Genomic DNA, 27,252 nt, shown 5'->3' on the forward strand with positions numbered 1-27,252 from the left:
ATGTAGCTGTGAGAGATCTGTAAAAGGTATATTTCACCTTACTTTTTACCTGGGTCCCAGTATGTTTAGCTAACATTCCACTGCTTGTACTCCGTGTCATGAGCCAAAGATGTTTAGCATGACGGAATGCAATGATGGCTAAACACACTGGTACACATAATAAGACTAGATCTCCCCCAAGTGGAGAAACAAATTATAGACGGCCAAGTTGTTGCGGAAGTGACAACATTTCGGAAAACGACAGATGACAGCGAAATAGCTATCGTAAATGAAATTGTTGTCCACAAATAAACTGTACAATAAAGACGTCGACGAAAAGGTAAAATGCATAAATCAGTATGAAATTTAGCCATGTGTTTATACTATGCTTGCTTGCGTGTTGTGGGCTAGCTCTAGCTACAACATCCGCATGTCAAATGAGCCATACTGTCCGTTTATAGCTCACTAACTAACGTTAGTAATGATTCACCAACGACTTATCTGGCTATTTACATAGCTAACTAGCTGTTGAATAAAAACAATACAGTAAGCTGCGTTTCAGTCGCTGTCGTGTTATGAAACGAGCTTCCAATTTGCTTTACTGTAGCTAGGACAGTAACGTTAGCTAACTACAGTACTATAGCTAGCTAGCCTACGTATACTGTACAGATGGCTACACTCTTGAAACAAGCAATAATGGGGTTTTACATCGGTGTACGATATCTAGCCATCTTACTAGCTGCTATGTCAAGTTGATTCCATGTATTTTGTAATTGGGATGTAGGAGGCTGAGTAAGCTAGTTAGTTTGGTAGAAGTAGGCCTAAACACACAAATTACATGGTTAACGTTAGCTAACAAACATGCTTTTCTTAATTTGTGAATATCTGTCAACATTGATATCCATTCTCAATTAATTTACTACTGAATAACTGGTTGAACAGGTCAAACGACCCAGAAGTGACAAGTCTTTCCCTTTGTTGATGTAGCCTAGCTTATTCTGCTTTGTAGCTAAATTCGCCCATCTTAATTTACAAGCTTGACAGATTGTGTACAAGTGGGTTGAAATGGCCTCTGTCCACACCCAGTAAAAAACACAATGTGTGTGAATTCGTGACACAAGTCGGTTGTCTTAGTCGGGTTATAGTCCTATTCTTTCCTAACAGAGAAAAGGGGCTTGTCAATACTCGGCAAAATATGCGTTGTCGGGGTTGGCTTTGGCTTTTTGTAGAACTTGAGTTGATTCATATGCTTACATGGCGTTGTCCTTGTATTCTGTGGTTAGACTAGCCTATAATTAGCAGGATCATAGTGTCACATGGATATGGTACAACATGTACCTGCCGCCTCTCCAGTGTTAGTGTCATTAACAGCACAATGTTATATAGGGCTGGTACAGTGATTGGCTGGAGGTTTGATATGAACAGTGTGCCAATGAAGGGTGTGTACCAATGTGTTACTTTGAGGGCTGTTGAATATGAGAACTGGGCTGTTGTTGTGAAATATCGGTACTGCCTTTTGAATACCACACTGCAGTGGAGCCATCTCTCTCCCTACTGTGTGTTCAGCTACCTTCCCTACTCTTCCTCACCACACTGTGTCTCCTCAGGCTGCTGGTCCTAATGTGGAGGCGGAGCAGAACTTGCGTTGAGCACCTACCTGTGTTGCCATGGCTTCACCCCCCTTGTTCCTGCTCCTCCTGGGCCTGACCCCTATGCTCCGTCTGACTGTTCATACCCTCCACACGTCCGCCCCTCCCGCGGCTCCTCCACCCTCATGTGGGCCGGGCCAGTCCTGGGCCGTCCGGTTGCACACAGACTCAGAGCTGCTGGAGGCTGACGGCTCCACCCTGCACGAGCTGGCCAGCATGGTGGCTGAGCAGGCTGGCCTGGAGAACAGGGGCCAGATAGGGCAGCTGGAGGGCCACTACCTGCTCTGTGCCGGCCCTGAGGAGGAGGGCAGAGCGGGGGACGTGCTGGCAGCCCACCCTCATGTGCTCTGGCACTCCCAAGAGCAGGTCCTCAGCCGCTCCAAGAGGGCAATGGCCTTCAACGACCCCAGATACCCCTTACAGTGGCACCTGGTGAGAATTGGGCCTAATTTGTCTTCTTTTATTTCCTCTTCAGAACTGTTTCATAGCTAAGCAACATTTAGATCTACTTACTGCACACTTATAGCCTATAGAAGATTCAGATCTGTAAGAATGAACAGTGCTTTTTGAACTGAGTCACATTTATTGATTGATTTATTAATTAGACATTTATGCCACATTTATTTTCATTCCTAATTTGCAAACAATGTCTTGGACCCGAACCATTGTCACTTCCCCGCTCTTCTCCTCCTCCATCCACACTTTCTTCCTCCTCCTCTCCACCTACCCGCAGCACAACGATGTCAGGGAGGGCATGGACATCAATGTGACTGGTGTATGGGAGCACAACATCACAGGGACAGGGGTGACAGTGGTGGTCGTGGATGATGGGGTTCAACACACCCTCCAGGATATTCAGCCAAACTATGTGAGTTTCATGCTGGCCACGTCTAGGCCTATTTCCTTTTGAGCTTTTTGCTGTTAAAAAGCATAAGATGACGCACACCTCAACATCTTTTGTAGAGGTTCTGACTAACGCAGAGTAAACTATAAAAAGAAAGTAAGTAGCACACTCTAATTATGCTCCCAAATATTTCATGGGTATCGAAACCAACGTTCCCGCACGCAGTGCCTTCTTCAGTGTTAGGGTTCAGTGCCCTGAAAAAAGCACTGTGCCAGAAACGTTGGTTGCGATACCCATAAAATATTTGGGAGTATAATTAGTGACTTTCTTTCTATCATGTCATCATCTAGTATGTTATTTTCCAAATTCACATTCTCACAAATACGAATGTTGTCGTGCTTCATTCTGTCCCTTTAGAGTCCAGAGGGCAGTTATGACTTGAACTCCAACGACCCGGACCCCATGCCCCACCCGGACGCCCTCAGTGACAACCACCACGGCACGCGCTGCGCCGGGGAGATCGCCGCCGTCTCCAACAACAGCTTCTGTGCTGTGGGCGTGGCCTACGGCAGTAAAGTGGCAGGTACGTTGTGTGTTTGGAAAGCTTGGTTATGGTGGCTGGCAGGGTTGTGTTCATTAGTGCACACCGTAGCAAATAGTTTTGCACGGAAAATGAACATTTGTGTTGCTTATTGGACAAGATCATGTAATTCCTCCGTTTGTCTGTTTTCTTTAGTTTTGAATAAGGTCGAGTACCTGTCTGTTCAAAGTGGAAAAACATCTACTATTTCCGATAGAAATAACACCCTTCTCCATGCATGGTAATGTATAAGTTGATAAGAGCTAGGTAAATTAGTAATCTGTTTGGAGAAGGGGATTGTAATTTCAAATGGCAATTGTTTTAGGTTTTTTTTTCCTTATGATCTCTAAAAAATAAATTAAAAAACCTACCTTTATTTAACCAGGCAACACATTCTTATTTTCAATGACGGCGTATGAACAGTGGGTTAACTGCCTGTTCAGGGGCAGAACGACAGATTTGTACCTTGTCAGCTCGGGGATATGAACTTGCAACCTTCCGGTTACTAGTCCAACGCTCTTAACCACTAGGCTATCCTGCCGCCCCTAAAGACGAATGTGAAACCAATCATGAAATATAACAAAATAATATCAACATGACATGTATTTTGGGCCTTTTTACAGTGCATTCGGAATGTATTTAGACCCCTTGCCTTTTTCCACATTATTACGTTACAGCCTTATTCTAAAATTGATTAAATAGTTGACGGTGGCCCTTCTCCCCCGATTGCTCAGTTTGGCTGGGCGGCCAGCTCAAGGAAGAGTCTTGGTGGTTCCAAACTTCTTCCATTTAAGAATGATGGAGGCCACTGTGTTTTGGTACCCTTTCCCAGATCTGTGCCTCAACAGAATCCTGTCTCAGAGCTCTACAGACAATTCCTTCAACCTCATGGCTTGTTTTTTGCTCTGACATGCACTGTCAACTGTGAGACCTTATATAGACCGGTGTGTGCCTTTCCAAATCATGTCCAATCAATTGAATTTACCACAGGTGGACTCCAGTCAAGTTATAGAAACATCTCAAGGATGATCAATGGAAACAGGATGCACCTGAGCTCAATTCGAGTCTCATGGCAAAGGGTCTGAATACCTATGTAAATAAGGTATTTTTTAATATATTTTTTTAAAAATGTGCAACAATTTCTAAAACCTTGTTTTCGCTTTGTCATTATGGGGTGTTGTATGTAGTAGATGAAGATTTTCTTTTATTTAATTCATTTTAGAATAAGGCTGTAACGTAACAAAATGTGCTAAAAGTCAAGGGGTCTGAATACTTTCCGAATGCACTGTATACAGTAAAGTCGGCTATAAATAGCTGTGCCATTATTCAGAATTTTATTGTATGTCCTCAAAATTTGCAGGAATGACATTGAGACTGAAGCTATAGGCTTCTGTATCACCAAACCAACTGAGTTGATGTACTCTATGCGCTCTGGAATGTTTTAATTATAAGCACAGGTTTTTCTTTTATTTGTATCACGCTAAATATTAGCCACTATCGGTAGCCACCGTCAGTAATTCCCACGTACATTTGATAAGTCAGTTTTCTTCAATTTGTAGCTTACATTTTGCATAATTTCGTTCCGTTTACCTTTCTTTCCACTGTCACGTCCGTGTAGTTGTTTCTGAGGATTGCTAGCAAGTGTGGAACATATTAGGCTGTTGTGCAATAATTGTGCAATAATTTGGAACATGTTAGCCTATTTCAGCGTTTCCCGAACTCGGTCTTCGGGACAAATGGTGTACGTTTTGGTTTTTGCCTAGCACTACACAGCTGATTAAGATTATCAAAGCTTGCTCATTCATTCATTATTTGAATCAGCTGTGTAGTGCTAGGTCAGAAACCAGAAGGTACACCGCTTGGGGTCCTGAGCACCGAGTTTGGGAAACCCTGGCCTATTTGAATCGTTATGGAACTCATACCACAGCTTGCTGCACAGTTCACGACGACTGGATCGTTATCGTACAGTTCCATGATCAGTAGCCTATTCTGCACTTTTCTCACCTTCCAATGTTTTATGGATTGCACAATTCAATATGGCAACTTTCAGGATGAATCAAACCACTGTATCATTCATCAATATATTTTGTGCGTAAAGGGCTCCAGACCATATGATTTATAGAAAGAGCTTGTTGCGCACCTGCATCAGGTAAGTCTGAATACCACATACTGAGACGTGCTGAAATCAAAATGTGTAGGAAAGGCATACATTTCCTAAGTCTGAATCGGGCCCCTCGTGAATAAAACCTTGGTCTGGTCAGGTGCTGAGAAAAATCTCATGGCCCTAGTTATGTAGATGGCGCTATGAGATTCTTATGTTTTTGAAGTCTTTTCTTCACGTCATGTTTTGTCTATTCAGGTATCAGAGTCCTGGATGGTCCGCTCACAGACAGTATGGAGGCGGTGGCTTTCAACAAGCACTACCAGATCAACGACGTCTACAGCTGCAGGTACAACAGTGTACAGCTCAGCCTCACAGGACTCTGAACATGCTTGGTTTGCTTATAATCTCAGCGTAAAGAAAACTACTAAGCGTAATATACAGCCAACCACCGCTCTAAGCATAGTTATGAAGATATGCCCTTCTCGCTCTAGGTTCAAACCCCCCCCCCCAGCTTCTCTTCAGCGGCTGTAGGAAAAATGTGTCTGACTCAACTGTTCTCTCCTCTTCCCTTTCCTCCTCCTCAGTTGGGGTCCTGATGATGATGGCCACACTGTTGATGGACCACACCCCTTGGGCAAGGTTGGTTTGGATACAACACACGTTACTACACACAACCCATTTCTAACACATATTGCTAGTCCTGGTCTCTTTATAGAAATGCATTATGAGAATGCATTTTTTGTGCCACTCTTCTGTACCAGCAGAGGGCAGTATACTGTTGCACTCGACAGGGCACAGTTTGTGAGTGTCTTATGAGACCAAAAAAAGAGAGAGCGAACGTCTCACACACGTACACACACACACGCATTCTGAATTGAGACAGAGTGTCTGGCTTTTTCTGGTCATGTTCGTTGCCTAGGTGTTCCTCACTCTCTGAATGGCTTTGGCAAGCACTGTGGAAGTGAATCAGAACCTCCAAATCCCCTCAGCCAGTCCTCATTGTCAAATAGAAATTCATGCTAGCTGCGGCATCCAGGTTTCACAAACCTAAGAATGGAGGTATACACACATAGTGATCATATAGTTATAGGATTATAGTGACATATACTGAGTATACCAAATATTAGAAACGCCTTCCTATTATTGAGTTGCACCCCCCTTTTGCCATCAGAACAGCCTCGTTGGGGCATGGACTCTACAAGGTGTCGAAAGCATTCCACAGGGATGCTGGCCCATGATGACTCCAATGCTTCCCACAGTTGTCAAGTTGATTGGATGTCCTTTGGTTGGTGGAAAGAGGGACTTTTTACCCCTTTTTCTCCCCAATTTCGTGATATCCAATTGGTAGTTAGTCTTGTCCCATTGCTGCAATTCTCGTACGGATAGGCGAAGATCGTGAGCCACGCATCCTCCGAAACACGTTCCTGCCAAGCCACACTGCTTCTTGACACACTGCTCGCCTAACCCGGAAGCCAGCCTCACCAATTTGTCAGAGGAAACACTGTCTAACTGGCGACCGTGTCAACATGCATGCGCCCGGCCCGCCACAGGAGTCGCTAGAGCACGATGGGACAAGGGCATCCCTGCCGGCCAAACCCTCCAACCCAGACGACGCTGGGCCAATTGTGCGCCACCTCATGGGTCTCACGGTCGCGGTCAGCTGTGACACAGCCCGGGATCATACCCGGGTCTGTAGTGACACCTCTAGCACTGCGATGCAGTGCCTTAGACCGCTGCGCCACTCAGGAGGCCCGGTGGACCATTTTTGATACACACAGGAAACTGTTGAGCGTGAAAACCCCCAGCAGCGTTGCAAATCTTGACATAAACTAGTGCACCTGGCACCTACTACCGTACCCCGTTCAAAAGCACATAAATATTTTGTCTTACCCATTCACGCCCTGAATGGCACACATGCACGATCAATAACTCAATGCTTAAAAGGTCTCCTCCCCTTCATCTACACTGATTTGAAGTGGATTTAACAAGTGACAGCAGTAAGGGATCATAGCTTTCACCTGGTCAGTCTATATAATGGAAAGAGCATGTGTTTTGTATACTCAATATTGAATATTCAGGTATGACTAGGCCTGAGAATGCTGCTCACCAATGAGGACCCTTGTTAACCATTTTAAAATGTGACTATATACTCTGGTTGGCTGTATAAGTCTACAAGAAGTTACTAGGTGTGACTGAAGCGAATGTTTCCTTGTTTTGCCTGTAGGCAGCGCTGCAGCACGGCGTGATTGCTGGCAGAAGGGGCTTCGGCAGTATCTTTGTCGTCGCCAGTGGCAACGGAGGCCAGTACGAGGACAACTGCAACTACGATGGCTATGCCAACTCAATCTACACTGTTACCATTGGTAAGTGAATAGGAGCAATGTTTTCTGTCTCTCTGTGTGTGTGTGTGCTGGTGAGTTTTCTAATTGTGTGTGTGTGTGTGTGTGTGTGTGTGTGTGTGTCTCTTGTAGGAGCAGTAAATGAGGAAGGGAAGATGCCCTTCTATGCTGAGGAGTGTGCCTCCATGTTGGCTGTCACCTTCAGTAGTGGGGACAGAACGCTACGCAGTATTGTGAGTCTGTACTGGTAGCAAACAGACACACCATTTAGGGCGTTATCACACAGTTCTGAGTTATAGTTTGAATCAGAGTTCCATTATATGTGGTATTTTTTTCCTTTTGGTCGCCAAATGTCAAGGCGCATAACCTGTGTGTCCCAAACTTCATATTACTTTCGCTTTGGTCTTCCAGCAACATGCGGGACTAAACAGCGCAATAGTCACTAACTATATTCCATAGCCTATATCCCCGGGTATAGCCCCCTCCCCTCTCCCCTAATCCGCATCAGATGCAATCATAAATGTGCTGCTACTCACAGAATGTTTCAGAGGTGCCAAGTTGAGGCACTGTGTGCATTTCATCAAATGCTCTCAGTCAAACAGCCAATAACACTGCACACCTCTGGTTCTTTTCCTGTGTTTGGTCCGGACTGCATTCTCACCTGCAGTGAACTGCACCACGGTACCAATGGGATCCCCCTTCCAAAGACTGGTTGTGCCTTGCCCCTTAAGACATAGATTGATGTGAAAGTTAGACAGTGGGATATTGACAGATGATACTGTACTGTGCCATCAGACATCTTTGAATGAAGCAGAGAGGACACATTGATGGCTAGTGAGCTAAAGGAAAACCGCCCAAAAACTGTATTTTGGGTGCTTAGTCCATTGTTGATATAGTCCCAGAACGCTTTGCATGTCAGCAATCAAGTTTTCAAAATATATAACTTTCAAAGTACAGAAATGCCGTCGGTATGCTGCATTTTGCATCATGTGATGCTGCGTTTTGAGCGAGGGCAAAGGAGAGGGTTTTTCGGAAGCAAGATAGGAGATCTGTAAGGCAAACCTCTGTTTGCTGCTGTTTGTTGCCATCTCCTGGGTAACATGGTTTGGCCGGGTGATGTAAGCCCCGGGTTAAAACCATCAAACTCTCAACTGGCATCCGTGACTTCCTGAAAAGCCAAATCCACCACTTAACACCAGGCCAAGTGGTTTTAGGGCTAGGCTCTAGCTCTTCTACCCTGTCGCACGGGTGCTCTGCACATACTGTGTGTATCCCACACGGCACCCTATTCCTTATATAGTACACTGTTTTTGACCAGTAGTGCGCTATATACACAACAGGGTGACATTTGGGATACAGACACTGTATCCACCCACCAGCCCGACTGCCTCTAGCTGCCATGTGCTATTCTGCAGTGCCACCACTTCTATGCACCATTCCCTCATCACATTCACAACACATGGGATCTCATTTGATGTTGAGCAGTGCTGCAGTCTGTGAGCTCGCTTTTCCGCTCTGTGCTGTCATGGCTTTGCTTTAAATAAGAGAAGGCATTCTAGTTGACCATATGTCTGTGGATTCTTCCTCCGTCCCTTTCCCTCCACAGCAGAGAGGCCTCATGTCGTGTTCCCGTCAGACTCTCCTCTGGGTGTCCGACCAGGCCAGTCGTTACCTATGATCAAACACCCCTAGCTGTCTGTCTGTGTCACCAACCCTCCAGAGAGGTCCCTTACTCCTCTGGAAGACGGGCTGTTTAGACGGCACTGTTAGGATCTGTACTGCAATTCTGCGTCCCAAATGCATCCCAAATGTATATTAATTTGACAGGGAGTCGATGCTGAGACCAAGGTCTCTTTTTCCAGATGAGGCCTGTATTACCGTATACGAAAAGCCAAACACAATCATAAGAAACAGACACAATCTTCAGTGAAAAGGTCCCCTAACAATCTGAAATGCGCTAGAGGCACACATTCTTCCATTTTGAAAGTGTATTGTAGATCGTTCCACCCGTAAGGTGCTAAACAACTCAGTAGAGATGGAAGGGATGTCCAGAGTTGGCCATCCCTGAGCCCCGGTCCGGTAGCTCGTACGTCTGTAGGTTAACAATGAGACAAAGTATAGTGGAAGTTTATGCAAGAGTGCTTTATAGACGAGAAGAGAGCAATGCATTGATCTTCAAAGAGGACCAGGTTACTTTCTGATACAAAATTAAATGATGTGTACTGAACCTCTTGCCCATAATAAAGTGCGTAGCGCTATGATAAACTATATATATATATATATATATATATATATATATATATAAACTACATCCAATGGCTTCGATACAGTGGCAGCTGCATTCATATAAATGTGTATGCAGGTCATTTGAATGAAGTGGATGTAGTTGGATGTAGTTTATCATAGCGCTATGCACTTTATTATGGGCAATAGGTTCAGTACACCTCATACCATACCATTGTCATGCATTTTATGCTCATAAGCTAGTACATATGCAAAAATACACCCTATACTCTAACCCAAAAGTACACACATCACAGAGCTCATATGTTATTATCTCTTTGTTTATGTCAGATATTGAGCCCATGACTGTCCGGGGTATTTCCCGCTCAAGTCCAATAGGAAATAGGCTCTCGTTTGGGACGCCACCATAGTAATTTCTCTCCATTTGGAAGGGCTATGGGATCTATACTAGTATGCAGGTCTGAAATGCTTGAGCGTGTCAGTGATCATTCAGTAAGGCTGAAATGGTGTCTATAGAGCTGGTAGAAATGCATGTGAAGCGAGAAAATGGCATCTTTATCTGTTACCCCCTTCCCCCGGGCAGAGATGTTTATCAGTGACTCCCATCAGCAGTCTTTTTCTCCCTGCTGTCTCCCTGTCCCTGTACTCCTATCAATCTCTCTCCCCCTTCACCACTTCCTGTCTGTCTGTTTTAGCCCTTCTCTCTCCTTGTCCTCCTCTTCTTAAGGATGACGCAGAATACAGTTCCCATGCAGGAACATCACTCAGTGGAATTTCAGAGCGCCACCTATAGCTTTTGATAAAACTCAAACTTTCATTAAACTTTCATTAAAATACACATTCAAGGTAGTGAATTAAAGCTACACTCGTTGTGAATCTATCCACCAAGTCAGATTTGTAAAATGCTTTTCGGCGAAAGCATGAGAAGCTATTATCTGATAGCATGTACCCCCAAAATACTGCAACGTCACCTAACACGACAGATTTTGCGGTAGCCAGCGCTACCCAAAACGCAGAAATAAAATCTAAAACATTCATTACCTTTGACGAGCTTCTTTCTTGGCACTCCTAGATGTCCCATAAACATCACTGTTGGGTCATTTTTTTTCGATTAAATCGGTCCATATATAGCCTAGATATCGATCTATGAAGACTGTGTAATCAAGGAAAAAGCTGAGTTTGATAACGCAACGTCATTTTTTAAAATTAAAAAAGTCGACGATAAACTTTCACAAAACACTTCAAAATACTTTTGTAATGCAACTTTAGGTATTAGTAAACGTTAATAATCTATCAAAATGATCACGGGGCGATGTATATTCTATAGCTCCACATCTTGAAATCATGTTTCGGTTTGACCAAGAAACAAATCCGAGACAAATGACAAGACTGTTGACATCGTGTGGAAGCTGTAGGTATTGCAACCTCGGCCCCATTTAATGTGGGTCACTTTTAACAATTGGTTGAAGTGGTGCATGGATATATTTTCCCATTTTCAGTGATCAGATTTTCCTGCACTTTTCGATGAAACGCACGTTCTGTTATAGTCACAGCCGTGATTTAACCAGTTTTAGAAACGTCTGAGTGTTTTCTATCCACACATACTAATCATATGCATATACTATATTCCTGGCATGAATAGCAGGGCGCTGAAATGTTGCGCGATTTTTAACAAAAAGCTGCGAAAATTCGCAGCCTCCCTAAGAGGTTTTAAGACCCTCCATCTCCAACTCTCTCTCCATGTTTTATTTTCCTCCCTAGTCATGGCATAGCTCCTTACCACTGGCTGTTTGTAATAGTGTGATGTGAGAGTGTTTTGTCTGCATACATGTTTATGACTATTCTGTGTGTACTGTTTAGGTGACGTCAGACTGGTCACTGCAGCAGGGCACGGGCTGTACTGACGGGCACACGGGCACCTCTGCGGCGGCACCCCTGGCGGCTGGCATGGTGGCTCTGATGCTGCAGGTCCGGCCCTGTCTCACCTGGAGAGACGTGCAGCACATCATCACCTACACAGCCACACAGGTACAATGTACATGACAACAGAGTGACGTCACCACCTACACAGCCACACAGGTACAATCTACATGACAACAGAGTGACATCACCACCTACACAGCCACACAGATACAATCTACATGACAACAGAGTGACATCATCAACTACACAGCCACACAGGTACAATATACATGACAACAGTGACATCATCACCTACACAGCCACACAGGTACAATCTACATGACAACAGGGGGACATCACCCCCTACACATGTACAATCTACATGACAACAGAGTGACATCACCTCCTACACATGTACAATCTACATGACAACAGAGTGACATCACCCCCTACACATGTACAATCTACATGACAACAGAGTGACATCACCCCCTACACATGTACAATCTACATGACAACAGAGTGACATCACCTCCTACACATGTACAATCTACATGACAACAGAGTGACATCACCTCCTACACATGTACAATCTACATGACAACAGAGTGACATCACCCCCTACACATGTACAATCTACATGACAACAGAGTGACATCACCTCCTACACATGTACAATCTACATGACAACAGAGTGACATCACCTCCTACACATGTACAATCTACATGACAACAGAGTGACATCACCTCCTACACATGTACAATCTACATGACAACACCACCTACATGCACACTCCGCAGTCATGTAGACATACAGTGAACTCTAAAAGTATTGGGACATTGACATACTAACCTCTCCCTGTTACAATAACAGTGGAGGTTAGCATTTTTGGGGGCTATGATATATTGTCCCAATACTTTTGGTCCCCTAAAATGGTAGGATTATGTCCAAACAGTGCTCTGGTTTCTAAACGGTTCACCTGATATGGATGAAAATGCCCTCCAATGAAAGCTGACAGTCTGGTATCATTTCAAATCCAGAGTGCTGGAGTACAGAGCCAAAAGAACAAAACAGTCACTGACTCAATACAATTTTGGACCTCACTGTATGACCCCCCTTTATGTACTGTAGAATGAATCACTGCTACACAAGCACATGCAGTTCCTAATTATGTGTGTGTGTCTGTAGTATGATGTGCAAGGGGATTGGAAAATCAATGGAGCGGGCTTCCACCACAGTCACCAGCACGGCTTCGGCCTGCTCAACGCCTGGCGGTTGGTCAACGCTGCCAAGGTACCTCTCCACCTCACCCACTCCCTTCCTAATGTCTCAGCAGCACACTAATGTCAAGCTTTACCAACTACACTACTGACAGCGTTAGGAGTGGTAGGGATTTTCTTTCAGCTAATTCAATATTCTGCTCATTTAAAATAGACTGAGGGTATACATGTGAAAGTTTTTTGTTTTGTGCGTGTGTATTAATCAGGTGTGGGAGATGGTGCCGTTCCTAGTGTCCTATCAGAGCCCAGTGCTGAAGGAGGAGGAGCTTATTCCAGCCTATCCGGATCAACTCAACCTAACCTGGAACGGTTGGTAGCGTTTGTGTGTGTGAGAATGAGCAAGCAAGCGAGTCTGAATATTTGCTGTTTCTCTTCTCTCTGCCAGTGCTCTCCAGAGAGACCCTCCCAACAGGCAAATCAGCAGTCTGCCCTTATTAGGCAATGTTCTTCAGAGTCTCTCTGTCACTGGGTACACTGAATGAACTATGGAGGAGAGAACACATCCCTACGTTCCCTCTCTCTCCCACACTCACACACACACACACACACACACACACACACACACACACACACACACACACACACACACACACACAGTGTCACAGCAGAGATGTCTGTATTCCTCCTCCCTCCCTCTCTCTCTATTCTTCCCTCCTAGTCCAGCATATGCAGCCTGTGTGTTGCCTGTTCTGTGGTCAGAAGCAGAGCCAGAAGCACTGTGTTTCCCTGCTGCAGCACAGCCGTGTGTGTCCAGTCTCACGTGACTAGGGTTCCTAAGGACAAAGCAGAGGAGGAGTTGTTGTCAAAGGCTTAAATGTTTTAGTCCAAGTGGGACATGTGTTTTGAATGAATGAAATTCGAGATGTAAATCGACTTTGTATTTATACATGGAAATTATATTTCCGTTCATTGAAAAGTAAGCTAGTTTTGGTTATTCCCAACGATACATGAGGCAGGTTGTTATGTTAAACTACTCTATCGCTAGGCTATTTGTTGTCCTTGTTGCTATGTGTTTTGGCCGGTCCATTAGCTTAAGGTCCAGTAGTTAGTGTGATCACTATTTCCTTCCCATGTGAAAAGGGAAGACTAGAGTGTTCAGTCCCAAACGTTGGATTCCCAAAAGATAGGCGCATGTTGTTGTTGAAAAGAAAAGCTGCTGTTAAAAACGTCTTAAGATGTTTGTCAGGAGAGGAATGTATGGGGTGCATGTCAGGGCAGTGTTGATTAAAACCTCTGCCATTCAAACTGCATCCCAAATTGCGCTCTGTTCTTATAGTGCACGAAGTCTGACCCGGGCTCATAAGGCTCTGATCAAAAGTCATGCAAATATCTAGGGAAAAGGGTACCACTTGGGATGTAGCTACAATCTCTGGCTAATTCATCTTCCCGTGTGTGTGTGTGTCGGAGAGGGAGAGAACAGTAGAAGCGAAGCATAGCCATTGAGTTGATTATGCAGATCTGCATATTGGTGAAAAAGATTCTATCATTTCAGAGCTTGGAGCATTTGGGTTGCAACAAGTTTGTGCATAATTTAATATGAAACGTGTATGAAAAGGCAGTAACGCACTCTTAAGACACACCAGTCGTGATTATGTGGATGAGGAGTGAGATTCTCATTAAAAGTCACTGTCTGTGTGGGAGGGTCTCTGAGGAACTTTTACCAGTCCTGTATGTTTGGAAGATGATTGGACTCCAGGAAGAGTCCATACTTTCCCCCCTCCCTCCATCCATCCTGCTCTACCCCTATACACTCTGCCCCTCTCTCTGCACCCCTTCACCACCAGTCTCTCTTCCTCTACACCTTTGTATATCCCTCCCTCTAGCTCTCCTTCCTTGGCCTGGGGAAGTGTTTTTCCCTAGATGGTAATGGAGCATTAAGGCCCATTAGCAAACAGGGGGTGAGGAAATGCCAGTGAATTACAGTACGCTGCTGCTGCAGGTCAGGAATCCAGAGTGAAACGGAGGCTCCGCTGTGAGGGACTTACAAGTCTGTGCTCCTTGCATGTTCTACGACTGAGACATATTGTATTCATCTGGGGGGGCGTGAACATTTTACTCTACTTGTGAGTACCAGATGTCCTCAAAAGAATTAGCTGTAGAATATCGACAACAGAGCCATTGCACAGTGGATGGTGCAGTAACAATGTTAAAGGATTCTGGGGAAGATTTGGGTGTAAAAGGAGACCGCTCAGACAGCAGTCAAGTTACGAAAATGTATTTGAATGTCCCAACAGGCACCTGATACAATTGCTAAAACAATATATAGTCATTCTGAATGAAGAAGAAATGCATCATTGCAGACACTGGGTAATATGAGACTGATGACACTTTCAACAACTTTCAATTAAACATGAGGACAGTGATACATGATCTTGAATAGAGGAAAACAAGATTGCAGGTGAAAACAAGATTGCAGGTGTCTGGGACAGACGCATATACAAAGATCTTATGGGGAAATACAGTTTCACACTAAATGCTCTTCCCCTCACTCTGCCGTTCCTATCGAAAGACATATAGTCATTCATTAGGATCTCTGTGCTCCTCTCACCCCAAGTCACTGCAGCTGACCTCAGGCATTCCGGGATGCAGACCTTGGAGCACGTGTCTGTCACCTTGACGATGGTCCATTCTCGCCGTGGCAACGTGGAGATTGTACTACTCTGCCCCAGTGGCATGACCTCACTCATCGGGGCGCGCCGTACTCTGGACATGTGAGTTAGCGCACGCACACAAATCAAATGAAAAGCTTATTAGTCGCGTACATAGATTTGTATAATGTTATAGCAGGTGCAGCGAAATGCTTGTTTCTAGCTCCAACAGTGCAGTAATAACTAGGGATGCACGCTATATCGGTGAACATATCGGAATCGGCCGATATTAGCAAAAAATGCCGGCATCGGCCTGTTGTCCAGTTTTACGCCGATGTGAAAGACCGATGTCAAAGCTGACGTGCATACCTATATAACGTAGGTACATGACGTCATGATGCCACGTAACACTTAGCGCTACATGTGCTACAGCATTCTTAACCTAGCCCACAATGTCTGCTGTGTGGATGGAGCAGTCAACAAGTCCAGCAGTCATTTGAAAGAGTAAGACATTTTCAGCGAGACAACTCAAAGGCCAAATCCATTAAAGCCAAGATAATGGAATGAATTGCTCTTGACAATCAACCGTTTTCTGTCGTGGGTGATGTTGGCTTTCGCCGATTGGTCAATCACCAGTACACACTACCTAGTACTCTCTTTTTCAGATGTTTCCCTACTGGAGTTAAACGGTAATAGTGTCACTGCTAAAAAAAAAATGTTTATGTTATTGCTATTAGCTTTACGACTGTCATTTGGACCAGCGATATCAACCCCATGAGTCAGACAGCACAGTGGGTCGTCAAGGATTTTGTACTGAGGAAGTCGTATTGCATGTTCATGAATGTGCTGGTTGTCATGCCGCTCCTGCCATTTCAATGGCATTTGAGAACATGTTTGAAACATGAACACACTAGCAAGTTCCATTTGAACAACTGACTGGAGTGTGTGTGTAACCTTTTTTTTATTTAACTAAGCAAGTCAGTTAAGAACAAATTCTTATATACAATGACGGGCAAACCCGGACGACGCTGGGCCAATTGTGCGCAGCCCTATGGGACTCCCAATCATGGCCGGATGTGATACAGCCTGGATTTGAACCAGGGACTGTAGTGACACCTCTTGCATTGAGATGCAGTGCCTTAGGCTGCTGCGTCCGTGTGTGTGTGTGTGTGTGTTAACTATTTAACTGCACTAGAATGCTTAAAAGGCAGCCAAAAATTGTAATATAAGTTATCGGTATCAGTTTTTTTTTTTTTGCAAGGAAAATATCGGTATCGGCCAAAAATGTAATATCAGTGCATCACTAGTAATAACAGTGCACACACATACACTATATATTCAAAAGTATGTGTGGGCACACCTTCAAAGTAGTAGATTATACTATTTCAGCCACACCCGTTGCTGACAGGTGTATTCAGGTGTAAGCACACAGCCATGCAATCTCCATAGACAAACATTGGCAGTAAAATGGCCTTACCGAAGAGCTCAGTGACATTCAACGTGGCACCGACATAGGATGCCACCTTTCCAATAAATATCTGCCTTGCTAGAGCTGCCCCGGTCAACTGTAAGTGCTGCTATTGGGAAGTGGAAACGTCTAGGAGCAACAACGGGTCGACCGCGAAGTGGTAGACCATACAAGCTCAGAATAGGACTGGGTTTCCATGGCCGAGCAGCCGCACACAATCCTAAGATCACCATGCACAATGCCAAGCGTTGGCTGGAGTTGTGTAAAGCTCGACGCCATTGGACTATGGAGCAATGGAAACACTTTCTCTGGAGTGATGAATCACGCTTCACCATCTGGCAGTCTGATGGACGTTGGGGTTGGCGGATCTGGAGTTGGCGGATGCCAGGAGAACACTACCTGCCCAAATGCATATAGCTAACTGTAAAGTTTGGTGGATGGGGAATAATGGGCTGGGTCTGTTTTTCATGGTTTGGCTAGGCCCCTTAGTTCCAGTGAAGGGAAGGCCCTTTCATGTTTCAGCATGACAATGCCAATGTGCACAAAGTGAGGTCCATACAGAAATGGTTTGTCGAGATCGGTGTGGAAGAACTTGACTGGCCTGCACAGAGCTCTGACCTCAACCTCATCGAACACCTTTGGGATGAATTGTAACACTGTTTGCGAGCCAGGCCTAATTGACCAACATCAGTGCCCGACCTCACTAATGCTCTTGTGGCTGAATGGAAGCAAGTCCCCGCAGCGATGTCCCTTCCAACATCTAGTGGAAAGCCTTCCCAGAAAAGTAGAGGCTGTTATAGCAGCAAAGGGGGAACCAGCTCCATATTAATGGCCATGAATTTGAAATGAGATGATCAACGAGAAGGTGTCCACATACTTTTGGTCATGTAGTGCATGTACACTGATTTTAGTTTGACATTCTATTTACTTACTCGAAAGAAATTGCACAAAATATGACATCCTTCACTCTGTCCTTTTGTGTGTTACTCCAGGGATACCTCTGGTTACTCAGACTGGACGTTCTCTACTGTGCGCTGCTGGGGGGAGAGAGCCGAGGGCCAGTACAGGCTGCAAGTCTCTGACCACAGTAAGGACCAGTCTTTGTCTCTCTGTCACTGACTACTACATGATCCTGGCTACAGTATGAGCTCTCTGTTGCTCAGTCATCATCTCTCCCCCCCCCTCGCTGTCTTTGGGCCTTTCTTTGTTTTTTAGATGACCCTGGGTTGACCCTGGGCTCTCTGAAGCACTGGAAGCTCACTCTGTACGGCTCCTCTCTGTCCTTCGAAGAGGTCAAGGAGAGACAGAGGTCAGGAGACACATCACTGTTAAAACAGCAGCCTGCATTGATATAAATAGAAAATATGTCTAATTATATTTGTTATGCGTTTTTGGATGCTCTATTTTTAAAGGGAAGGGATGTTTAGTCATTGGTTCTCCCTTAGTGGATGTGAGCATTGATTTGGTTGTGTGTTTTGATTGACAGTGTAGTGGAGGAGGCTATGGGGGGGCAGTATCTGGACAGCAGTTTCTCCTTGCCCTGTCCTGCAGGCATGGACATCCCCTCTGAGACGGTCAGCCCGTTCACCTCCAAGAGCCTCAAGGTATGTTACACACACTCACACAAAATAAATATGCCTAATTTTGTCATTTCCTCCCCTCACCCATCACCATGTCTCTGTGTAGTCTCTGCTACTGCTGGGCTGCTTTGCTCTCTTCTGGTCCTTGTACTACACCCTGGAGGTGACCCTGGCCAACCTGGACTTTAGGGGACTGTGTCGGCGGGGCAGGGGGACGCGGGGCTCCCGCGGGGGCCGGGGGAGAGGCACTGGAACTCTGGGGGACAGCTCTGAGCTGGAGATGCAGAGTGTGTTGGACTCAGAGTACAAGGTACCCTTCATCACTGGAGACACTGCCACATAACACTGGAGAAAACCTCTGTCCTTTCTCCTTACGACATCGCACCCGCTGCTCAACAGTCTGGGCCTGGCACCAGTGGGGCCAACTGAACTGAACTGGAGACTGAACTATGTGGGCTGGAACTGTGTGCTCACTGGCCAACCCATTGCTCCCCAAGCCTGTGGCCTTTTATCAGTGTTGCAGTGCCCCATGTGTGTGTGAATAAGTGTACTGCGGTGGAGCAACCTAAACCCCCTGGATCTCTCAGGACCCTCCGGTCTCACCTAGCCACCTAGAGGTGGCAGTTTGACTTGGTCTTTGGTTTGGAATATATATCACTAGTTTGGTTCAGTCCCATACCTGGGTCTTTTAGTGTAGGATTAGGTGTGCCGGACAACCAGACAGAGCATCACTCCCGGGGCGGTTTCCTGGACAACCAGACAGAGCATCACTCCCGGGGCGGTTTCCTGGACAACCAGACAGAGCATCACTCCCAGGGCGGTTTCCTGGACAACCAGAAAGAGCATCACTCCCGGGCTGGTTTCCTGGACAACGATTAAAGGCTAATCTTGGTCAGGATTAGGTTTAGTCTGGGTTTATGGCAAACTTCTAAAGTTTATTAGGTGTGTACCATGGGAAGGCATTACAATGCTGTGTGTGTGTGAATGTGTTTTAAAATGTAAATGGTGTTTGGTTTTGAGGATGTGTGTGAGTGCTCTTGATTATGGTTACTTTAAGTTATTTTTTTAAATTAAAGGTGTTACTCATAGGATTTTATAAAAATGTCCATAATACACTGTGTACAAAACAAACACCTATTATTGAGTTACACCCTCCCTTTTGCCCTCAGAACAGCCTCATTTTGTCGGGGCATGGACTCTACAAGGTGTCAAGCATTCCACAGGGATGATGGCACATGTTGATGCCAATTATTCCCACAGTTGTCAAGTTGACTGGATGTCCTTTGGGTTGTAGAACAAGTTGCTTTCGGTTTTGATCCACCAGCATCAAACAGCTGTAAAATAATGTATTTTTTGCAACGATTGAGATGGTACAATGGTTCCCAACACTATTCAATGCTTGTTTTTGCATATAAATTGAGCGAACAGTGTAGAATTTGAGCAGCTAGGAAATAAACAATTTCCACTAGATAAGTCAGAACAGCTTTCCTATTTTAACAGATGCCGTTCTGGTGGGAGATTATTATAGGTAAGATAATGTGAAACACTATTAGCGCCAGATTTTATGGACATTTTCTGAAATTACAATACAAAAAATAAATCCTATGTGTAGAAACTTTAAAGCTACAATATGTAACTATTTGGGTGACCTGACAAAATGTGAGATATTTAATTCCTATTGAAAGCAGTATAAGAAGCAGTATATCTGTTCTGTGTGTGCCATTTCTATGCTTCCCATTCTGAAGTTTTGTTTTTGCTTCTTTTGCTTTTGGACACCAACTTCAAACAGCTGAATATACAATATTTTTGGTTATGGAAAATATATTTCCCGACTTAGATGGTACAATGATTCTCTACACAATGGCGGTTTTGTCACAAACTGAAATTAGGGGAACTATTCTAATTTGAGCAAACAGGAAATGGTGGAGCGATTTCTGCATAGTGCACCTTTTAACTTAATTATTTTGTCAACAGACCCGTTTGGGCGTGGTGGTTTTGGAATGTTATTTTGTGCAGACTATATACATTTTTCTGGTACTTGAGCTTGATTTGGGGGTTGAATGTGTTTTGTATCAACTGTAATACGTTACAATCAACAATATTTTGGAGTTTGATTTTTTTTTTTTTATGAACTGAAACAGATTATATGTGTTTACTGGACTAAACTGGAAGCCTGTTCCGGTCACAGCTTGACTGAGTAAAATTAATTGGAGTTTCAGGCTGGATCATTCCCATCATTTCCCTTCCAATCATACTAGAGGAATTTAGGACGAAGTCAGTGCTATCACCGGCGTGTTTTGGACGTCTAACCCCTTTTTTAAACATTGTCTGACCTACAACAGCTGGGTTGTTGTATTAGTCTGTGTGATTAACGGGGGTTGAGGTAGAGTGGTGTTTGAGACGAGGGCGGATCCCGAAAAATGGTTATTCTCATAAAAAAACGTGTGAGCGACAATCTATTAGAAGCTGACCCTAGTCGTTAGAAGGGAAGAGGTTCTTCTACATAGATCATTGGAAATCCCAGGACAGTCTTATCCTGTAATTAGCTCATAGTTTGTCAAACTCTCAACTTGTCACTGACTAATTGGATATTAATTTCCCACTGAGCAAACAATTTCTGTACTTACAGCATTCTTATGCATTGTTTGCTTAACGATCCTTATTTGTGCATTGACATTTGTCAATAAAACTCATGGATGCAAGTATTTATGTCAAATGGTTTTTTCCACTTGAAGCCCTGGTTGTCCTGAAAAGACACTGGTAAAACACTTCAATGTGAGGCTAAATATGAGGGCAGAGCAAGCAGTGAAATTCAGTTCACTGTGGGAGGCCTAGGACAAATGGAGTCAATAAGACTATGTACAAAAATATGGCTCTGTTAAGAGGTCATAGCAGCTGTCCGGGAATGGTACATACAGTATTGCACTGTTAACTTAGTCATCCATGACACAATGAAGACACAATGAACTTCAACCTAATATCCTTCCTTTTTATTTGGTATTTTTCAAATGATCTCTCAATGTTTCTACATTTGGATAGAATGTCCTTGTTCTAAGAAGACAGCTTAGTTGCTTCAGTGCCTTCTCTATGATTAAAATATCAGTATCATGTAAACATGAGAATTGCATTTGAGGATGAGTGATTGACAGCTGTATATGCATGTTGTCCCTTTCACCTTAAGCCTCACTTTTCACATATGGCATTTGTAGTGTGGATTTGGGTTGTAAGATTGGGCTGGTCAAGGTTGGTCATAGTGGTGTGTGATACTAGTGAGACTTCCTACTACACTGGGATAAGGTTGAGTTGAGGCATTAAGACAATCTGTTGGGCCTGTTGTAGCTGCAGTGAGAGGGCGAAGGGGGGAGGAGGGCAGTGCAGGGTGTGGTGGAGAAGGGAGGGGAAAGGACAAGGGTCAGTGGTTTGGTATTTATTATTGAATCTGTCGGGTGGCCCCGTACGACATGCCAGTTTGGCTGGCCCCTTTGTTAGAGCCCATCTGCAGGCCAATCACACCCTTCCCCGCCTTCAGCTGGTCGTCTGTGAACTCCCTCCGGTTCTCCTGGGCTTTCCTGCAAGGGCACATGGACGATGAACTCAAAAACACACACTGGCACAGCACAATACATACTCCAGCTTTAAAACAGCCACAGCACTGGCTGAATACATGAGCAATGCAACATCAGCATTCTTCTAACTCACTTGAAGAACCAGTTGGGGTCGCCGTGGTAGTTGCCGTCATCCTTGGTGACAGCCACACTGCCAAGGGACATCAGTGTCCTCTGGACTGCAGCTAAATCCTTCCCTGTCACCATAAAATCACAGCAGGGTTTATAAGTCGCCACACCATAGCGACAGTACACTACACCGTTGTATGTGCCCACCACTACATCTGCTGTTATGTGGCATATTTACTACCCTGTGTTGTCATTGTGATTGTTTGATGATATGCCAGATGGACATGCTTTGCGAACCTTCCCAGAGGTCCACGGTCTGGAACATGTCGGTCTTGATGACACCGAAGCTCTCAGCAGCAGTTAGGAACTGTGAGATCTGCTCCATCTGTTTGAAGGCCATGCTTGAGCTGGCTATCTTCTTGATGGGCTTGTTGTCCTTATGCAGGCTGTTAATGAGCTCACTCAGGACCTGGGGAATAGGAACATAAACACAAGAGTAAGTTGGCAGAAAATAACCACCTGTACCGTCATATACTCTTGTGGGGTCCCCCAAGGTTCTATACTTGGCCCATTGTTGTTTTAAATTGTATATGATCTGATTTCCAAAGTGTTTGTTTCTCCGTTCTCTACATAAATCTTTAGATCGAATAAAGATGGTCCAAATAAATGGCTCATATGAATTCTGTTAAGTTAAAATGTATGTTTCAGTCTGAGGGGTCTTAAGCATTAGGTTAGTACTCACACATCCATCCTTGAGCCAGTCCTGGAAGCCCAGTTTGCCAGCTTCAGGCTTCCCAACACCAGATCCACACTGGGCCACAATCCACTGCACCAAAAGCTCCTCCACCTCAGCGTCGTACTTCTTGTCAATCTTGTCCTGCACCACACGGCTCATGCCATAAGATGGACCTTTGTTGGCCATGCCTACCTGAGGTCCCTTTCCCACCGAAAGGGAGAGAAGGATTGAGGGAAAGATGGAGTGGATTAGAACAGATATTAAATAGAGGTAATATGGATATTTATTTGAGGAAAGGAAGTTGCTATATGAAAGGATTCCCCAACTGGTGTTTTTTGACAATTTTTTTGGTTAATTTTTCTGTGTTTTATGACCATTTTTTGTTATTAGTTTATTTTTAACCCTTTAAAAAATCATTTTGGAAATTTGTTCCTGATTATTCCCATGAATAATAGAGAGATATAAAGTATGTAATTGTATACAAATGTAAAGCAAGCTTTAAAATGATTATGTTTTAGTCAAATCTGATATCCGTTTGGGCTTCTTGCGGTCAATTTGAGGTTTACAGATTATTTGTAATTATGTTCCGGCCCCCTGATCTTCCATTCAAGAAAAAAAAAAATCATCCTGCGCCTGAATCTAGTTGATGTTCTCAGACATAGAACAGGGAACATCTTGATCTGGTTAGACATTAGACCTGAAAGTATTCCATGGTCAAGATTACATTGTGACATTTACTATGTATAATGTATGACAGTTTCTATACAAGTAGTGCCTGGAGGTGAGCATGTACATCTCCATTTGCATGTCACTTGTGCTATAATCTGCTATCATGACTAATACAAAGGAACTCATTTTTCCATTGGCCCTTGACTGAAACAGAGATTACCTTAGTTGCAAGTCAAGCCATTTCCAACAGCTCTGTGGATATATATGCAGATTCGCATGCGGACACATTAAGACATTGGACAAATGGCACATTCACTCACAAATACGCCTGCGAACACTTACACACGTGTAGATGTCATGCATTTATAAAGGTGTGTATTTGAGCCGCTCCCTCCCAAAGATTGTCTCCGAATGCACATCAGTTCAGCCATCTGCATTAATTACAGAACTAAATATCAGGAGCCAAAGTGCTGTACAATGGGAGCCCTAGAATCAGCATAATCACTCTTTTTGTGTCTCTCTGCCTCTCTCAAACACACTTGGCGCCACCAACACCATTGCTTGCAAAATTGTTGCTTTTGGGCCAAGCGCAAAGCCCATATCAATGCACACTTATCACCTTGTTTGCCATCTTGATGTCAGGGTACCACGACTTGTTGTGCCTGGGGGTTGAAGGTCAAATGTTAAATGTTACCACCTGGAGTTTATCTTCATCCTGATTGGAGGTCATGCTCGGTCCTTCCCCAGACTGCTGTTGGATGGGCTAGCCAATGGCAATAGTAAGATCTGGCCACTTCATGTGTCTCAAGGAGCCAGTTGCCTTATCTACACAAAATAGTTCCAAAGGGATTCTTCGGCTGTCCCCATAGGAGAACCCTTTTTGGTTCCATGTAGAACTCTGTGGAAAGCGTTCTACATTGAACCCAAAAGGGTTCTACCAAAAGGGTTCTCCTATACAGTAGATACAGCCGAAGAACCCCTTTAGATTCTAGATAGCAGCTTTTTGTCTTAAGTGTGTATTTGCATAGTTTTAGTTGGACCCAACTACTCACACGCCACCACAAGGTCAGCATGGACCCTTCCATACCTAGTATTTGAATGATGACCTGTAGCAAGCTCAAATCCTTACTAGCAGCAACACAAGCAACAAATGAAAGACAATATTTATTCTTCAATCTTCATGCTTATTCATTCTTGTGTTTCTACAAAAAGATTCATTTGAAACTCAGCTCCCATTTTTTTCTCTCCAAGAGTTCCTGAATCATTATGTGCCTACACTTCCTCATTCCCATATTGACTCATCAGTTTAAGTCAGGCAACACTTAAGAGAAAATGTATCGATCAGCTGCCATTAACCTAGTTCTGAGCCAGCAGTCATTTATTGAACATTGGCATTAAGAGCATGTATCTGTGTCACCACATTGTGTTGGATTGGTAGCCATCAACACAAAGCCCTGGACTTTCTGGCACTGGGCCCAGTCAAACATTAGTGCTGCTCCATCATGCAAAGAAGTAGACCAAGGCACAGTCCTTCTAGACACTATCTGCCAACAATTCAGTCACACGAATATGAAGCCTTCAGAATACAGAAACATGACAGGAGGTTCTTTAGTGTTTCAAGTGGTTTCATGGAACAAGTTGTTTCATGGAACCTTATTGACAGACTGCTGTAGTTCACAGGTGATGAGATGAACTCTGGACCATAAAGACAAGAAACGTGCCTAATATGCCCCACATCCTCCTCAGTCAGACCACAATAAGCTCCCAACCTCACCCTAACACACACTCAGTCAAACCCTTGCACAGTGCATAATTATAGAAACATAACAGAGGAATGTGAGGAATGTTGGGCTGCTAGCCATGTCATTACTTTTTCACTCCAGTTGGTCTAGACCTATGCTTCATAAACAAGCATTTTGAACAACAGAAATTAGACTGATGTTCCTCCAATGTGGAAAGCCCCTTTCTTCTCTGTGCTACTGGCAGTATAGGTCACAGCCCTCCACAGAGGTGAAATGGATGGCCTGAGAGGTCAGTTCACATGGGACGGGACCCTGGTTCCATTATGGTGTTTATGTGTGCTTAGGGACCTAATCTACTGTTAGGTTTGGCATCAAGCCCTGTCTCTGACATCTCCAGTCCAGAACAGTATGTCAGGCTGGCCTGTTGGTTGGCGTATATATGCATGCATGTATGTATGTGTGTGTGTGTATGCGTGTGTTAAGTACATAGCTATGTTTCTATTTTGACCTGATCATAATGAGTTCTACATTTTGTAAGACATGTAGACTATGTGTTTGGAGTATTGTCATTCAGTCTCTGAACTACATGTTGCTTCTCAACTACTGGTACTACAGTATGAAACAGTATCCACTTATCCTAATTAAAATTATCCTAATGACATCACCATCCATCTCTCCTTTCATGTCCGTTTTTACTTCTGTGTTTCTGTCTCGCCATGGTAACACAGCTGGCTGTCTCGCCATAAAGCAGTTTGAAAGCTGTGGTCTGTGAACTGTGGCTAAAACCATGACGTACTGCCAGCAGCGCTGCAGTGCCACTGAAACGGAGCTCGAGATAAGACTATCTCCTGCTGCTGGTCAGCTATCCTCTGGGACTTTACTCCTGCTAGGCATACTGTACTGTAGATAACTCCACAGCTACTGAAGCTGCTGCTGTAGTTCTCCAGTGTTATCTCGCTGCCGCTCAAACACACACTTCCGCTCACCCACAGAAAACATTAGGCTGAGAAACGGTATTGATTAATCCCATACGATCAATGAAAGCCGCTGTGTTACTTGTTTGCATCTTTGTCTGTGTGCGCGTGCTTTTCTCCTTTGGAAAGAAAGTGCGTCTGCCGTGGGCTTGTGTTTGCTATTGAATTCCTAGCCAAAGCCAACGTATGGCACTCAGTCATTTGCAAGTGAAAACTGAGCTATGCAAGTGTGTCTCTTACAAGAGGAGCTGCTGCGCTGCCTACCCCAGATCTCTTTCTATGACCAAACTGGTCAAACGTTCTCTGTTGCCTTTACATCTTTGTGACTGATTTGGATGGTTATTCTACAGTAGAAACACGCTAGCTCATATCAGAACTACATATCCCGTCCGTCTGGCACCTGGTATCCCATTGAGCAAGACACCATCCCACATAGATCAGTAGTGTTTGTGCGTCTATTCACACCCAGTCACACACAGGATGGAGTATGAGGCACACAGACATACAGTATGGATGATTAGTGAAACAATGAAAACATGGTTAGAGAAACACAGTGCTCTGATAAGGTTACTTTTCTCAAAGACTTAACCGATGACATAGCTGACAGACAGCCATATGCCTCTTCTAGCTCTGTACACTCAGGATACCATCACAAGACAGACAGACAACCCTCTCAGCAAGGTGTTCTTCTGACTGGAACCCACAAGCAGCAACAGTAAAGAGATATACTCACTGTGTTAAAGTATGAAGCGAAGAGTCTTTCTTCTGTACAAGCGCTGGGTCAGGAGGTGTGTGTGTCCGCGTGTGTGACTGAGTGTTTGTATACTTCTAGCTCCAGCAAAGTCCTCCCTCTGAAAAGTGCTGGCTTAAAAGGACCAGACAAGCTGAAATGACTTCAC

At 44.3% G+C, this 27,252-nt stretch overlaps 2 protein-coding genes across 3 annotated transcripts; one reads left to right on the forward strand and one right to left on the reverse strand.

Moving 5' to 3' along the window:
• The first annotated feature begins 170 nt into the window (after positions 1–170).
• Positions 171–22,921, forward strand: LOC118397268 (proprotein convertase subtilisin/kexin type 7-like). The gene is made up of 16 exons (XM_035791866.2): positions 171–319; positions 1,587–2,060; positions 2,362–2,496; positions 2,890–3,055; positions 5,412–5,502; positions 5,741–5,795; positions 7,381–7,519; positions 7,628–7,728; positions 11,600–11,767; positions 12,831–12,935; positions 13,129–13,231; positions 15,477–15,633; positions 17,971–18,065; positions 18,194–18,287; positions 18,465–18,582; positions 18,665–22,921. Exons 2-16 carry the CDS (start codon positions 1,647–1,649, stop codon positions 18,899–18,901), a joined length of 2,178 nt encoding a protein of 725 aa, XP_035647759.1. The 5' UTR covers positions 171–319; positions 1,587–1,646; the 3' UTR covers positions 18,902–22,921.
• On the reverse strand, positions 21,534–27,252 carry LOC118397269 (transgelin-like). 2 transcript variants are annotated; one of them, XM_035791867.2, is made up of 6 exons: positions 27,087–27,224; positions 24,257–24,299; positions 22,975–23,169; positions 22,530–22,701; positions 22,258–22,360; positions 21,534–22,127 (listed from the first exon to the last, which is right to left on the reverse strand). In XM_035791867.2, exons 2-6 carry the CDS (start codon positions 24,266–24,268, stop codon positions 21,989–21,991), a joined length of 621 nt encoding a protein of 206 aa, XP_035647760.1. In that variant the 5' UTR covers positions 24,269–24,299; positions 27,087–27,224; the 3' UTR covers positions 21,534–21,988. The 2 variants fall into 2 exon arrangements, with proteins under 2 accessions (XP_035647760.1, XP_035647761.1); XM_035791868.2 differs by lacking the exon at positions 24,257–24,299 and having other exon boundaries at positions 27,087–27,252.

This window comes from Oncorhynchus keta, chromosome 18 (assembly GCF_023373465.1).
Source record: "Oncorhynchus keta strain PuntledgeMale-10-30-2019 chromosome 18, Oket_V2, whole genome shotgun sequence".
NCBI classification, from domain to species: Eukaryota; Metazoa; Chordata; class Actinopteri; order Salmoniformes; family Salmonidae; genus Oncorhynchus; species Oncorhynchus keta.